The following is a 16,487-nucleotide window of genomic DNA, read 5'->3' on the forward strand; positions in this document are numbered from 1 at the left end:
ATAATCATATCTTGTTATATATCAGTCTTCACAAAAAATGTTCTAATTAAAACACTGTAGATCTAGTTAGTCATCCGGGCTCGATATTTAAATGACTTAAATTATTTACATTCAATATAAGTTGCATGTATTTACATACATGCACTCTGTAAATATTGTCAAATGAATTGTATTATAGTGATCCAAGACACGTAATTGCAGTAAGTTTTGGGGAAAAAACAAATTGGGGGGAGGGGGAAGGGGCGCTTTGACAAGGATAAGGTATTATTCTATGAAAGTGAAACTAGGCATTCGTGGAAAACAAACCTTCAGATTTTGTTTTCGGAAATGTATTTGTCATGCTATCTCGTCAATAACTGCGGAAGGGTAACATTTTGGGAACTTCCTGATATACGATTATAGTATGTGAGATAAACATGACATTGTACGTCTAGAAACTTAAATAACAGAATGACGGATTGTAGGGAAAAATTGATTGGGTGAGTAATGTACAATTTATATATATATATATATATATATATATATATATATATATACAATTACCTTTTCGGGACCTGCTAAGCTTTACTAAATGTCTCCGTGATTCTGTTTTTAATTTTATCTTTTTACTTATACTTTTACAGATCATCGCGAAAAGTAATTATTATTATTATAGAGGGCGAAGCCCTCTCACGGCCTAAAGGGCCGTGAGAGCGGAGCTCTCCCTATAGGTAACACGTATATACATGTTTAAAAGGAAAATATAGAAAACTATTAACGGAAAATTAAATAATACCTATGGAAATTGAAAATGTTGGTTCCAATGGCGTCGATTCGAATATTAGCGAGTGGACATGTATTTCTCCATTTTGAATCTCGTCTACCCTAGTGATGTTACATAAAATCCGTAAAAGCATGTAAATCTTTTTTTTTATCATATATAATCACTCCTCGATTAACATGAGGCCAACGACAAAAATTGTTGAGTTTCCGCTAACGTTCCAGAAAAAATAGGGTAGGTAGGTAGGAAATAAATTTTTTATTTTTTTTTATTTTTTCAAAGTATGCGAAAACATTGTAAACTCTAACAAGTTCAATGATCTATTGAATTTTATACTTTCAATATAAAATTTTGCTTCAATTGCATTGCGAGTAAACTTTCAATCTTAGCATTTCACCTGTTATTGGCTGAGGATTATTTCCAGATGTTTTAGAAGAAACAATATTTTTCAATGAAACATATAGCATAAAACACAAATTAAAGTTAACTCCTTTATGCCTCTCTGCTATACAAGTACCAGATATATTGTTTCTACATTTAGATTGGTTGTAGGAGCAATACTACTATTGGATATGCTTGACAAGAAAATAATATGATGATTTTGAAAAAAATATTAAATCATCATCAAAATATCAACATCATTAACATATTTTAAGTTTATTAATTCTTTTCTGAATATACTTTTGCAATCTAAATGGAACAAGGGTAGGAAGACAGTCTGGGCAGATCCCACTTATCCTAATGGGATCCAACTCTCTTCCAGCTAAAACTTTTTACCGGACATAAATTTTTATTTTTAAAAAAAAAGTCTGCACATCTTTTTCCCCCCTTGGCTCTCACCAGCCATCAACAACTCGGATGCGTTCACTGCTTTATTTGTGGCCATTTTCATAGTGTATTCAGTTAGAACTGCAGCAGAAACCATGAATGTGCATACAAATTTGATAGACTGGACATTCAAGTGCACTATATAATGTCTCTCACTCTGCATCATGACCTCCATATAAACAATGCCCGCTAAAGCGATAGCACAAGACAGTGGCTATAAATAGCCACCGTCTAAAAACACCATAGGAGTTGGCAATTTTAACAAAAGAAAGTCTTCTATGGAAACATGACACTTGGCAACGTCTCTCGACCGTCTGTTAACTTCAAATGTCAAAGCACCGTTGCGTGAGGCAAGCATGGAGGTACAGTACTAGGTCAACCATCATGCCATGCTGTAAGTTACAAACATTATCAATGTTGTTTAAACGCTTGACACAATACCATGCAATTTTGTACATCGTTAAAGTATTTGAATGACTTCATCTCAATGTCTAACTAAAAACCAAGAACCGAGAATATATTTTTTCCGGAAAAATGACAATTTTTTTTTTCAAAATAGCGGAAAAAATTTCTAGGGTCGGGGCTATAATTTAGGGTCGGTCGGGTTAGCGGAAACACAACACATTTCATCAGTGGCCTGATCTTGTGCCATGTCTCCTATGTTTGTAAATTTGCTAAATACCGACGTTAAATATGATGTCACAATGCACTGTTTACATCAATAGCGTTATATTTCCCGCGTTCAATATACATCTATAGGCGGACCAAATGTCCAAAATTAGGATGCTTTGATAAAGCAAAAACTATTGGCATTAGTATCTCTATCCAAAACAGGACAAAAAACAACCCGAAGTTAGCACGCGGACAGAGCTTTATCAAAGCATCCTAATTTTGGACATTTGGTCCGCCTATACATATATATTGAACGCGGGAAATATAACGCTATTGATGTAAACAGTGCATTGTGACGTCATATTCATCGTCGGTATTTAGCAAATTTACAAACATAGGAGACATGACACAATATCATGTTAATCGAGGAGTGATTATATATGATTAAAAAAATAAGATTTACATGCTTTTACGGATTTTATGTAACATCTCAGAACGACGTGAACTATGGTAGACGAGATTACTGCATCCCTGAGGCCTTTGGGGTGGGACAAAGACTGCCAAAACTTGACCAGTTTTCAAAAATGTTCTTTTCTACAACCGCGTACATTTAAAGAAACCTAAATGCATTGTGATGTAGAGCAGGAAGGCCTCTACCAAAATTGTAAATTTCATGATCCCCGGGGTAGTGGTTTTGACCCCAGGGCAGGGCCAAACTTACTTTACTGTGTTAATTATGTGTAAAACACTTAAAAATAACATCTTTAGTGCTGTTGATACTAAATTGAAACTAAATGGATATTTAGAAAGAGCAGGTATTCCTTTACCAAAATTGTAAATTTGAAGATCCCAGGGGTAGGGGTTTGGTATTACGGTGGGCCAAAATGGACAGTTATTAAATGTTCGAATAATAGAAATTTTTAACTTCTTGATAACTATCATTCCAATTCTTTTCAAATTTGGTATGAAGCATCTTCGGAAAGGGGGGGGGGCATAAACTGTAAATTTCAGGATTCCTGCACCCCTGGGGCTTTAGGGGCGGGCAAAACTGCCAAACATTGACTAATTTTCAAAAAATTCTTCTCTACAACCGCACATGTTTAAGAAAAAACCAAATGCATAGTGACGTAGAGGAGGAAGGCCTCTACCAAGATTGTAAATTTCATGATCCCCAGGGTAGGGGTTCTGACCCCAGGATGGGGCCAAACTTAGTTTATAGTATTTGTGTGTAAGTTTGTTGATACTGTATAATGTAAATGCATACTTAGGAATAGCAGAAAAGGATGTACAAAAAATGGTTAATTTTACAAACTAGGGTTTTGACTCTGGGATGGATCCAAATTAGTCAAATGTTTTAATGTTAATACACCTATTATATTATTTAAAGCCTTTCATCAGTGTATGCACTTTTGAGGGCATTGAAGAACACATCTTCTTTTATACTGTTGCTGAACATTAGAATTTAGCTTAGATATTCAGAACAGAATTTTTTTTCTAAATTTCATAGCCCTTGGGAGTAGTGATACTTTTTCACTAGTACTCAGGTGACTGATAAGGTCTGTGGGCCTCTTGTTTAGAAATGAATATCTAATCTGAAAATGCAACAATTCTTTAAGGAAATAACCAGAAAAGAAAAAAATGGTCTGCATAATCATGTATATATGCTTTTGTGGTCTCCTTTATACATGTACATTGTATATGCATGTACTTGGTCTACTTAAAACCCCGAGGATCGTCATAAAAAATATACAGGTCAACTTAAAACCTCCAAAGTATTTACAAAATATTAAGGAGACCAGGAAATATGTATATTTATAACGAAACAATATTTAGTGTCGATATGGCTATACTTATATTTTTGAAGCCTTAATGCCTCAGAATAAGTGCAGTCACCTTAATTACTTAATGCCCAACTTCACCTTATATATATATATATATATATATATATATATATATATATATATACTACTCAAAATTTGATAACGATCATAGATATTTTTCTGTTTAAAAAATTAATAACTGCATAACTGGCAATATTGTGTCCAAGTGAAATCAAAAACGTCTTCAACAAACTTGCACGTGCATTTCATGCCATGGGAAATGCGTTTCTCATCACAGTTTATGCTTTTGCTACCATTGCACGATTTTCACTCAGGCATCGGTGTCTGATTCTTTCTAAAATTTCAAACTCACTTGAGTGTTTAGACTACATTTATCAACACAATGCCCCCTCAACGTGTAAGGCGTCGCCTGACGACAGAACAACTGGGCAGATGTATTGGAATGTTTGACGCTGGCTATTCACAACGTGACGTTGCAAATGCACTAAACGTCAGCCAGAGCGTTGTAAACAGGGCCTGGAACCGACCGCAAACTTTTGATACAGCAGCACACCGACATGGGGGTGGTCGTCAGAGGTCGACAACCCAACGCCAAGACCATTTTGTGGCTCTTCAGGCACGACACCATCCCTTCTGGACAGCAACCAGCCTACGTAACGACCTCCTGAACGCCTCGGGGGTGAATGTGTCCACTCAGACGATACAGAATCGGCTTTACAATACAGGTCTCAACTCGAGAAGGGCATGTGTTCGAGTCCCTCTGACTGTTCGACACCGGCGGGAGCGATTGGACTGGGCTGAAGATGATGTCACTTGGACACAGAACGATTGGGTTCAAGTTCTGTTCACCGATGAGTCCAGGTATTGTTTGGACTTTACAGACAGGAGGCACCGAGTGTGGCGACGACAACGTGAACGTTTCCATGATGCCAATATCAGTGAACATGACCGTTATGGTGGTGGTTCCATCATGGTCTGGGGTGGAATCAGCAGGGATGGAAGAACAGATCTTCATGTCCTGGAGAGAGGAACAATGACGGGGGTGCGGTACCGGGATGAGATCCTCGATGTTTATTTCAGACCCTACGCTGGTGCTGTTGGCCCAGAGTTCATCCTGATAGATGATAACGCCCGTCCTCATCGCGCCAGGGTGGTGGAACAGTACCTTCAGCAGGAGACAATTGTCCGTATGGACTGGCCAGCACGCTCGCCGGACTTGAACCCGATTGAGCATGTATGGAACATGCTGCAGGTTGCCCTTTCACGCCGTAGAGCACAACCCACGATTTTGGCAGAGCTCGGAAACGCCCTCGTGGAAGAGTGGAACAACCTTCCCATTGGAAACATCCGGGTGCTTATTGACAGCATGGCTCGACGTTGTCAAGCCGTCATTGATGCAATGGGGGCCATACCCGGTATTGACACTTCATCGACTAAGTGTAATGATGGACTATCCCCAAAAACTGTGTAATTTTTTCTCTGGTTTGCTGTTAACTTTTTGTAATGAAATGCCTTTTGGTGTTGTTATCAGATTTCAAGCATTCCGTATTGATAAAAGTTCATGCCGTTCAAGAATTTTCATTCATAACCTGAGTAAACACGTTTCTGAGTCAAATTTATGTCTTTTGTTATGTTAGTGGTAAATTACACACATATAACTTAGTGATCCTTATCAAATTTTGAGTAGTATATATATATATATATATATATAGATAGATAGATAGAAAAATAGATAGATAGATAAAAATCTTCATATAAAAACGATATATATGGGCCTAGTCAAAACTATATAACTAACACTGAACACCTACACATTTTTATGCTGATTATGTTGTAAGCCAATCGCACATAGAAGCCAAGCGCAACGATGTGCGATTGGTTGTAGACCAAAGTGTTTATGACACGGCACAGTGTTCCCGGGAGGATCCAGGTTAGAATAGGTCCTCAGTGCCCCTTGCTTGTCATAAGAGGTGACTAAATGGGGCGGTACTTCGGATGAGACCGCAAAAACCGAGGCCCCGTGTCACAGCAGGTGTGGCACGATAAAGATCCCTCCCTGCTCAAAGGCCGTAAGCGCTGAGCATACATGTAGGCCAAAATTTGCAGCCCTTCACTGGCAATGGTGATGTCTCCACACGAGTGAACGATTCTCGAGAGGGACGTTAAATAATATACAATCAATTAATCAATATGTTTAACACGACCAAGGAACAAACAAGATTTGAACCTACAACTACCCGATCATGATCTGAACGCTTTAACCACACAGTCAGAATTGAAATATACATATGTAGGTTTATAAACGTTGACGATATATCAAATAAAATAAAAATTGTTGAATCACGCAAGTGTATAGTATTTTGATTAAGGACATGCGGGACGATGTGGCCAAAAATAACTCGTCAATGAATATTTTTTCTTTTTTTCATGAAGCACCATCAGGATGTCCTGTACAATGTGTATAAATTTCATGGCCACTTTCTAGGTATACAAGGGAGATAATAAGCTTTGAATTACCCCCCTTTTCGAAAATTGTGAATTTTACAAGATTATCCGATTTTCATTTCAAAAAAATGATTTGATGGAATTTTTATCTATATCTTTTACAATAATTTTTAGAATATATGTAAAATATAAAATATATAATAATAAAATGCTTAAACATAACCATATAATAAGAAATTGGGAAAATTTAAGGATTTGGGGTGGAAATTGGTACTCAAAAACAGGGTAGTCTAGATACTAAATGAAGCACTGCTCAAAAACTTGTCAATGAATTTTTTTGCAAACACTGCAATTAAAAGCTATTCATATACCCAACTTCCTGTAGAAATATGAAGGGGTGAAGCTAATCTTGATTTTGAGGTAGGCGTCCTTGAAGTTATACATTGATATGTTCACTTGGGGTTAGGCTTGGCGAAATATTTGTTATTAATAACTTTCAAGCTTATATTCTTTTCATGAACAACTACTGTTAAAAGTAATGGGGGATGGGACAGTCTCAATTTATTTGCACTACAAAATTTAAAAAAAAAAAAAAGCTCATTGTCAAAGACGGGGGAGGGGGGTGCAAGGGGGAGGGGGGCTAATTCTTCGTGCCTGTTTTGGAATACATTGTTAGAAAATATATTTGTTTTGAACCTATTGAAATATTTAGAATTTTCATAATTATGGAACAAAAATTGAGTAAATGGAAACAAATTAAAATTCAGGTGTTTTTTTTAAATATACATGTATATATTAAACATGGCTTCGAACAAAACGTCTAGTCTAGCTCTAAACAATACGTCTTCTTCAAACCACGGGTTAGGTCTAGTTAAGGTCAATATGAGCTACTACTTCTTTACTAGATTAACAGCATTTCCGCGGCCATGGTAGCTAGTGTCGCTTGACTCGATCGTCTCCATGCTATTTTTCAAAGTATTTATGTATCGCACATGTTGTGACTTTGCACCTTTTTCTTTTTCACACGTCTGCTTCTCGCATACATTCCGACGTGTGTCATATTTTTTAAGTTAGTTACCATTTCCATAGCAGTGTTTCGTAAAGTTAATAAAAATAATTTGGAATATGAAATAGTTTCAGAGATAAAGCGTATTTATATTTACATGAAAATGCTTGCAAAAATTAAACATTCCTAGTATGGACGTTAATATTTGACCAAAAGTAACGACTGCCGTCATAAGGGGGGGGGGGGATTTTTCGCAAACAAGGATCGATTATAAAAGCACCTGAATAGTTTGTACGTCTCCCAAGCAAGATTCAGAGAAATGTGTGTCCAGATCTAGTTTCACACTACTATAGTGAATATCAACAAACGATCATCATCTTACACTTGCGCTGAGTCATTGTTTACAGACGGTTGACTTTCTTTTGGTAAATGCCTAGAGATGCAAATTGCATGTGCATGTAGGAGCGATTTCGGTGACTATAAATTGTAGGCTATAGTATCAAAATTATTGTGGCGCATACTATACATATATTTAATATATGCAATGTATACATATGAAAAAGAGACTTGTAATCACTATGAAATAAAATGAAAATTATCATTTGACAAGAATTCAATCAACAGATTTACACAAAACACTTGACAGCGGTAGCAAATTACAACAAAACATGATGACATTTTCCCCGCGATACAACGTCGTGACGTACTTTTTTTTATTATGACGTCGTATAGTGTGTCTGTACAGTATTGTGATTTTTCTCGGGAAGCTTAACTACACTGCGTCCGGTTCTAAATTTATAATAAATTCGCAACCATCACGTGATCATCGTCCCTCATATCCTTAAAAAATTCTTTCGCCACGTAAAGCATGTAGTCTTTTCCAAAACCTTTCTTAATTTGAAATGAGGTAAAAGTTTGAAGATGGAGTTAAGAATTTGTGTTGAAATTGGATATTTTTTAAAAGATAAAGAACGAATTCAGTGTGTCTAGAATCGCTACATTATTTCTAAAGTCAATCTATTGAAAATTATCTAACGAAGTGGGTGGTACAAGTATTTCGATAATTATGGACCTTAAAGTTCCAATTAATGTTTCAATTTTTGTTAAAACACTTGAAATTTTGATTGTTTGATTAAATATTATATTGTCTAACGTTCCTCTCGAGAATTTTTCACTCATATGGAGACGTCATGAAATCTTGAGTGTTACTTTATTTAGCCATGACTTTGTAAAGTGAGCACTCAAAAAGAAGGGGGGAAAATGACTCTGAACATGCCCTTGAATGTTCGTTCCTCATTTTGTGTATACAGTCCTCTATAAGACGGTTTTAATACATGTATCTATACCATCAGCAAAGTTTTATTAGAATTTGTCGTTATTACCTCAGTAAGTATAATTGTTCTAGAGAACATTTCATCAATGCTTATGGTAATGGAAACGACTTATTAATTCTTACAAAATAAACTGAAATGTTTTGAGTTACAACTACATGTAAATTGGATCACTTAAGTTTGACACAAATATTCACATATTTACTGTGTGACTCTCCGCCATGTCGGCAATTAAGGAAGTATTTCATTGAAAGTAATTAAGTGCAGATTGAAACTTCTGAAAATAGCATCGCTATTCAGTGCAATCTCTTTCTTACCCCCAACAGGACTGACAAAGTGCAAAGGTCACATTGAATGTTTCTCATTTTATACGGGGGTCGTACTATAGATAGAAGTTTTTCGTTTTCAAATTAAAATCATTCCAGATTCTTTTATACTTTATGAACAGGCTCAGAAAATGCTGTACAGGCCATCAATGGGACGAGAGGACGGAAAGCTGTAAAAGTACGTGTTGCACGAAATCAACATCTTCCGGTGCAGTGGGAAGTTGACTCTTAATATCAGTCATTCATATCATTAAACTAAACTTGATCTTCATCATTTACCAGTATTCTATGAAAAATTGAAGATAACGAACAGTGATCAATTTCATGAATATAAAGAATGCAAAATTTAGGGTAGGACAAACACGGACTCCTGTGCACACCAGAGGTGGGACCATGCGCCTAGGAGGAGTGAGCATCCCTTGTTGACCGGTCACACTTTATATGTACAGGAATAAGCTATACTTTAGATATTATATAGTGTGCATGAAAATCTTGACTCGTTGTAGAAGCAATTGTTTAACGATTTTCACTCTTTGCACAAACAATTCATAGTGCTATAGTACGGAAGCCAATCGATGCCAGGGTATATAATTAAGATTCATTTAACTGGCGGCTACCACTTACTATCTTGCGGCCGCTATTCAATTTATCTGGCGGCCGCCACTTATTTTACACATGGCGGCTGCCAATTTCAAAAACAATTTAATTCATATTGCTGAGTGGTTATTTTGAAAAGATTCAGAATAATACGCAAACACGCAGCATCGATTTTCAAAGTATAGGGACAGTCGATGGAGAATTTGTCTTCAACAGTTGTTGGCAAACAGAAAAGGAACCTAAAAATGTCTCTCTTGCCCAAACTTCATACTCCTAAATTGGAGGTGGCTCCGTTCGTCATTCAATTCATCAGTTCATTCATTATTACATTTTTACCATTCATTACCACAACAATGCTCTTAATTGTATATCACATATTATATAAATTACTAAGCATTGAAGAGGGAGATTACAGAGATTACATCCCCCTTTCATTTTGAGAGAGAGATAGAAAGAGAGAGGAGTTGAATAACTGGCGGCCGCCAGGTCAAATAAGTGGCGGCCGCCAGGTCAAATAAGTGGCGGCCGCCAGGTCAAGTAAGTGGCGGCCGCCAGTTCAAGTAAGTGGCGGTCGTCACTTAGATTAAGTGGTGACCGCCATATAATAAGTGGCGGCCGCCAGATGAATTAATTGGCGGCCGCCAGTCAATTTATATGGCGGCCGCCAAATACCCGGTAATAAATGGTGGCCGACAGTTAAATGAATATCAATTATATACCCTGGCACCTATCGGCTTCCGTACTAAAGTGTTTCTATAAGTAAAATGCATTCATATGATTGTCAATAATTTGACTCTTCATACTGAGTAATTCATTCTCAACAGAGGATGCTAACTCCTCCTAGGTACCTGATCCCACCGCTGGTGGCCGTGATCCCCATACTCTTGATTCTGTAATCTTTATAGAATTTGATCACTGTTCGCTATCTCCACTTGTTTGTAACATGTATTTAGATACGGCTGTAATCTAATTTTAACTTTTTTGTAAACAATTGATTTGATATACATTCAGATGCTATGATTTTGAGGCACCTTTAAATGCTTTTAATCTTTTTAAAGTATTCACATTTAAATACTTTAGGGCTGATGTATTTATATATTTTTAATTTGATGTAGAGTGCGGGTCTGGCTATTTTGGAGTGAACTGCGGTCAGTCATGTGATTTCCCTGATTTGGAGTTGGTTGCCAAGGAGAGTGTAAATGTTCACGGGAGAAGTGCAATGTGTCCTGGGGATGTCCGAGTACGTATGCATTTCGGACCATCCTTATGATTGTAGTTAAAAGCTGATACAAGGTTTATTTACCAAGTGCCTTGCGTCTACATTCAGGTACATTGTGGAACGAGCTATACGTGAACGGAAACGTTGGATACAAAAGTTAACCTTCAAAATACAAAAAAGCATTGTAACACTAAAAAAAATGTCGGAAATGCTATTAAAGTTTCCATGCAGTTCATCTTATGTGGAGTGACAGATCTAAAGGGATTGGATATTTGTAATTGATTGAATATCTTTTTTTCTTTCTAAAAGGTCATTTAATTTTTGCCATTTTTGGGTCTTCAACCCCACTCCTTTCTTGGCTGGAAAACATACAAACTTGGGTAGCAACCCACCCCGCTTGGAAAATCTTCTGGATCCGCCACTGTCTTATCGTATACTTTTGCTAGGTATGTTAGTTAGACAAAAATTGACTCATTTTCGCTGGTTGTACCGAAAATCCACATTGTGTTTCCTTTGTTATCGTGTCTCTCACGGTACAAATAATCTAAGATTGATCCCTTATGTTCAAACTTCATATGTCAAGTTGCAAGGTCAATGCGTTTATATTACCTTCACACTAACGGATTTTTCTTACGAGTCCTTACGGATCTCCGACTCGTAGTCAATCGCAAGCATTCGTAAATCACTCGTCGGTTTCCGTGTCTAAATCATAACAATCCGTGTACTTTTACGGATTTGTGGAATACGTAAGGATCCGTAAGAAAAATCTGTGAATGTGAAGGTACCATTATTAAGAATTAAAATACATTAAATACCATAGTAGTTTGATCACTCTCAAAACTCTCTATATATAACTTCAACTGCAATACGCGTATCTCGTATGATCCTCTTAAGGGGGTACTCTACGTCGTCATAATGGCTGCTTTCCTTTTAAAACACGGATGAAAATATGAATATCAGCAATATTTTTCTATTCATTTAAAAATCATCACATAGTTGAGTAGCTCAGTAGTTAGCACGTTGAATGCAGAACTGTTGATCGCGGGTTCGAATACACCAGAGGTTTTTAATTTTTTCAGATTGCCTTCTATAAAAACTGCTTTTTTTCTCACTAGATAAAGTAAATTTGAAAGTTTTCAATTTCAAAATATTGTTGTACATATCCTCCACTTTCCATACATATCAAATTTCTCTGGTGTAGCATACATCCTTAAATTTACATCAAATGACTGTAAACCATTTCCATTCTCAATGACAGTGTAGCGTGGGGGAGAATTCCATCGTCATCGAAATTAAGTTTTATGATGTGCCTAGATGGATGTGATCTCTTTCTCTCTCTCTCTCTCTCTCTCTCTCTCTCTCTCTCTCTCTCTCTATAGCACGAAAACCCAACACCACCCTTCTTTCTTAAAGTGTCGGATCTGAGAAGATAAAAGGTCAGAAAAGAAATTTACACATATATTTGATGTATATTGGTGAATATAATTATTGTACTCACCGAAGTCGATCTTTAACTTGTAATCCGAGTGGAAGACCACAAGTCCCAGGGTCTGAATCCGTGAATCTCTGTCAAGCGCACTCTAGCTATATCGTCGTCTGTCTCAGACCGAAATTACTCTGCAACTGGCGGTAAATATATTACTGCGCCGTCCCTTCCGGTACTGTTCACCCCTTCGTCCCGCAGAAGATCGTCCCTAACACTCGGACCATACAACATATATATTTACTTTTGTAGAGAAAACGACGACCACCAAGATCTATACAACCAAACAGTCTGTAGTCAGCACCTCGAACGAAAAGTATTACGTCACCACTACCAGAACTAAATATAGCACCATCAGCGCTACCACGGAGACGAAGGTGGATAATCAGACTTCAGGGCCGGGAGTAACACAGCAACTCTCTCCATTAGACGCCTTCTTTACCACACAGAACCTTTTGATAATGGCTATTTTCGGAGTAGGGTTAATTTTCTTAACTCTTCTTTGTAGGTGTGCTTGTAGAATTATTTGCAAAAAAATAGTTTCAAAGCGAAAATTGAATTGTGATAAAAAGGAAAATCGCCCGGATATTGTGCAAGACGAATTCCATTATGAAGAAATATCCAGTATTTTAGTCGTTTCTAACCAGGGGATTAGTTATTCTCCTCTTCTCCAAAATTCAAAAGACGGGCGAGAGGTAACTCTAGAAGGATTCAATACTTCCGAAGAGAAAGAATGGGAAAACCTAGAGGAGATCGAAGACCAAGGATATGAAAACAATGCGATCACTAAATCTACAAAACATTTCCCTGTCGATGATCCGTCGGATCAAGAGTTACCTGGTACACATCATGGATTAACGGACTCAGAGGGATATCAGTTACCACACTCCTCCTCCACTGGGATGTCAGACGGATATATTGACGCGAGTTTCTGTATGGCGAAGGAAACACCTGACAATGACAGAAGTAACTATTTGATTGTGCTTCCTAATTAAATCCATCTGCTCACTGAAATTCTGTAATTACGGAACATGTTACACAGTGAAATTCTGTAATTATGGAACATGTTACACAGAGAAATTCTGTAATTACGGAACATGTTACACAGTGAAATTCTGTAAATATGGAACATGTTACACAGTGGAATTCTGTAATTATGGAACGTGTTACACAGTGGAATTCTGTAATTAGGGAACGTGTTACACAGTGAAATTCTGTAATTATGGAACATGTTACACACCGAAATTCTGTAAATATGGAACATGTTACACAGTGAAATTCTGAAATTACGGAACATGTTACACAGTTAAATTCTGTAATTAGGGAACATGTTACACAGTGAATTTCTGTGATTGCCAAACATGATACACGCTGAAATTCTGTAAATATGGAACATGTTACACAGTGAAATTCTGTAAATATGGAACATGTTACACAGTGGAATTCTGTAATTATGGAACGTGTTACACAGTGGAATTCTGTAATTAGGGAACGTGTTACACAGTGAAATTCTGTAATTATGGAACATGTTACACACCGAAATTCTGTAAATATGGAACATGTTACACAGTGAAATTCTGAAATTACGGAACATGTTACACAGTTAAATTCTGTAATTAGGGAACATGTTACACAGTGAATTTCTGTGATTGCCAAACATGATACACGCTGAAATTCTGTAAATATGGAACATGTTACACAGTGAAATTCTGAAATTACGGAACATGTTACACAGTTAAATTCTGTAATTAGGGAACATGTTACACAGTGAAATTCTGTGATTGCGAAACATGATACACGCTGAAATTCTGTAATTACTGAACATGTTACCCTGGTTAATACGCTGTATGTCGGGGAGATCACATCAGAATTACTATGTGATATTTAACTGAAAAGTAAAGATTATTAACAATGTCAGTTACCCTCATCAAAATTTACCGCCGAACGAGTTTGACCCCAAAAATCTTTATTGTGTTACAAGGACCATTGACGCATTTCTATAACTAAAATGAACAGCTCATACATGTATTTCGTGTGTTATGAAGTCAAAACTAGTTAATAATTACTTCAATAAAACCGGATATCACGTACAGGTATTTGTATGTTATATCATTATGATTTATGCTATTCGATTATTGTCTTCTTAAGAGGGTAACACGTCATGTTGTCATGCCCATGATACATATATTTCAAAATACAATATTGTTAGAATTATGTTTTAAACACAAAGATGCCGGTAAAGTCAAGAGCTTTTCCATTTGATATTCATGTTGAATCCTAGTCATGCATTTTCAATTAAATGGTTCAATTTTATTTCAAATGATTGGCTGAATACACTAAACAGTTTTAGACCTAACTTGGGATGGAGACAAGTTTGACAACAAAGACAGCACCACTTTCTTTTCAAATTCACATTCCAATGCTATTAAGGGGGTATACTACATCGTCACAATGGCTGACTTCCTTTACAAACATGAATGAAAATGTAAACATTAGCAATAGTTTATATTCCTTTTAAATTTAATTGTCTAGCTTAATAGCAATAATTTCTTTTCTCCCCCCCCCCAATTCACATTACGATTCTGTTAAGGAAGTATACTACATCGTAATAATGGCTGACTTCCTTTTCCAACATGATCGTGAATGAAATGTAAAGATCAGCAATATTTGTGTATTCTCTAGCTGAGTAACTAATTAGAATGTCCACTACATAATTAGTTTTCCCTAATACCATATCTGAAGTCAAACATACTGTATTACGGGTAAAAATATAGCAGATACGTTAGTAAGTATACCGAGACAGTAATGGCGTGGTTGAAGTGGACAGTACGGAAGGTTATTGTGTAAAAATAGATCAGGAAGAGGCTTTTGATAGAGTTAGTCAAGTGCATACTCGGTGTGGATTTCAAAACAACATGAAACGAATAGTCCTGGAAACTCCATGCAATTTTTCACTATTTCATCACATTTTCTATTATGAATATTCAGATCGATTATAATCTTTTAACTGAAAACTAGAAATCTAATTACGAAACGAGTAATAATTTACTAATCAGGTAATTGCGGTAATAGTATACTGCAATTTGACAATCTGTGACCGATTCCCACGAAAGGCCAAAATGTAACGATTACCATTTTTCTAATACAAATGGAGTTTTGCGAAGAGGATTACGTTTGCAATCGTCAGTGTTGACTTTTACATTTTAACCCTCTCTCTACCGTATCGGTCAATATGACCGATAGCGCGTAAAAACAGGGCTACGCAAAAGGGGTGTCTATAAATCTTTGAAACTACGAACGTAATATATACGTTTTATATATTATATTTTTGGAAATTTTCTATATTTTTTAACTATGCAAAAATCAATTGAATAAATAAAGCCATTAAATTAAAAAAAGCATTTAAAATGAAAGATTACTTCGTCTAAATATGACGCAACTCTTTGTCGCAAGGCCATTTCCCCCCTCGTTATGATTTTTTTTATTTTCCTATGAATGCAATATTTTTTATATTTTTGAGAAGCATATATTCCCTGCTTTCAGTACATATAAAAATTATTTTTAATGCCTGGCAAAGTTATAAGAAAATAGCAATTTTTTGCACATATACGTTGTTTTACGATTTTATTTCTCAATGTTTAAACAGATCGGCGTTTTATCTATATTTATATATGGAAATAGGAAAAAGTAAATACATCCTGTAAAAGTAGAGGAAATGTTCTTTTTAATGGACCCTTATTCATATCATAATTCTCTGTAGTTTTTATATTACGATAAAATGAAATTGGGACATGCTGCGCGGTTTTCTTAAAAATTAGCGACAAATCGACGTCGCTAACAGCAATTGACGCGCGTCGCACAATAAAGTGGTGAAAACTATTTGTATTGTCCTTTTTTAGTAAATTCGGTACCTGTTGATACACTAAAACAACATACATATATGTATGAAATAATCAGCCTGGTATCTCTGCTTTTTTTTTTTTTTTAAAAGCATAAAACCAATATTGGTTTATAACAGTTACACAACCTACATGTAACT

At 36.2% G+C, this 16,487-nt stretch overlaps 2 protein-coding genes across 4 annotated transcripts in view; both read left to right on the forward strand.

Annotated features, from left to right (window-relative positions):
- The window catches only part of LOC125653998 (serine/threonine-protein phosphatase 6 regulatory ankyrin repeat subunit B-like), a 1,068,599-nt gene that overhangs the window by 767,061 nt on the left and 285,051 nt on the right, over window positions 1-16,487 (forward strand). The gene's annotated exons all lie outside the window — the stretch shown is intronic.
- Window positions 281-14,568, forward strand: LOC125656844 (uncharacterized). 3 transcript variants are annotated; one of them, XM_048887434.2, is made up of 5 exons: window positions 281-479; window positions 9,272-9,327; window positions 10,862-10,986; window positions 11,275-11,411; window positions 12,701-14,568. In XM_048887434.2, exons 3-5 carry the CDS (start codon window positions 10,946-10,948, stop codon window positions 13,441-13,443), a joined length of 921 nt encoding a protein of 306 aa, XP_048743391.2. In that variant the 5' UTR covers window positions 281-479; window positions 9,272-9,327; window positions 10,862-10,945; the 3' UTR covers window positions 13,444-14,568. The 3 variants fall into 3 exon arrangements, with proteins under 3 accessions (XP_048743391.2, XP_048743392.2, XP_055998813.1); XM_056142838.1 differs by lacking the exon at window positions 11,275-11,411 and having other exon boundaries at window positions 308-479; XM_048887435.2 differs by lacking the exons at window positions 10,862-10,986; window positions 11,275-11,411 and having other exon boundaries at window positions 298-479.

Source organism: Ostrea edulis, chromosome 7 (genome assembly GCF_947568905.1).
Source record: "Ostrea edulis chromosome 7, xbOstEdul1.1, whole genome shotgun sequence".
In the NCBI taxonomy this organism is placed as follows: Eukaryota; Metazoa; Mollusca; class Bivalvia; order Ostreida; family Ostreidae; genus Ostrea; species Ostrea edulis.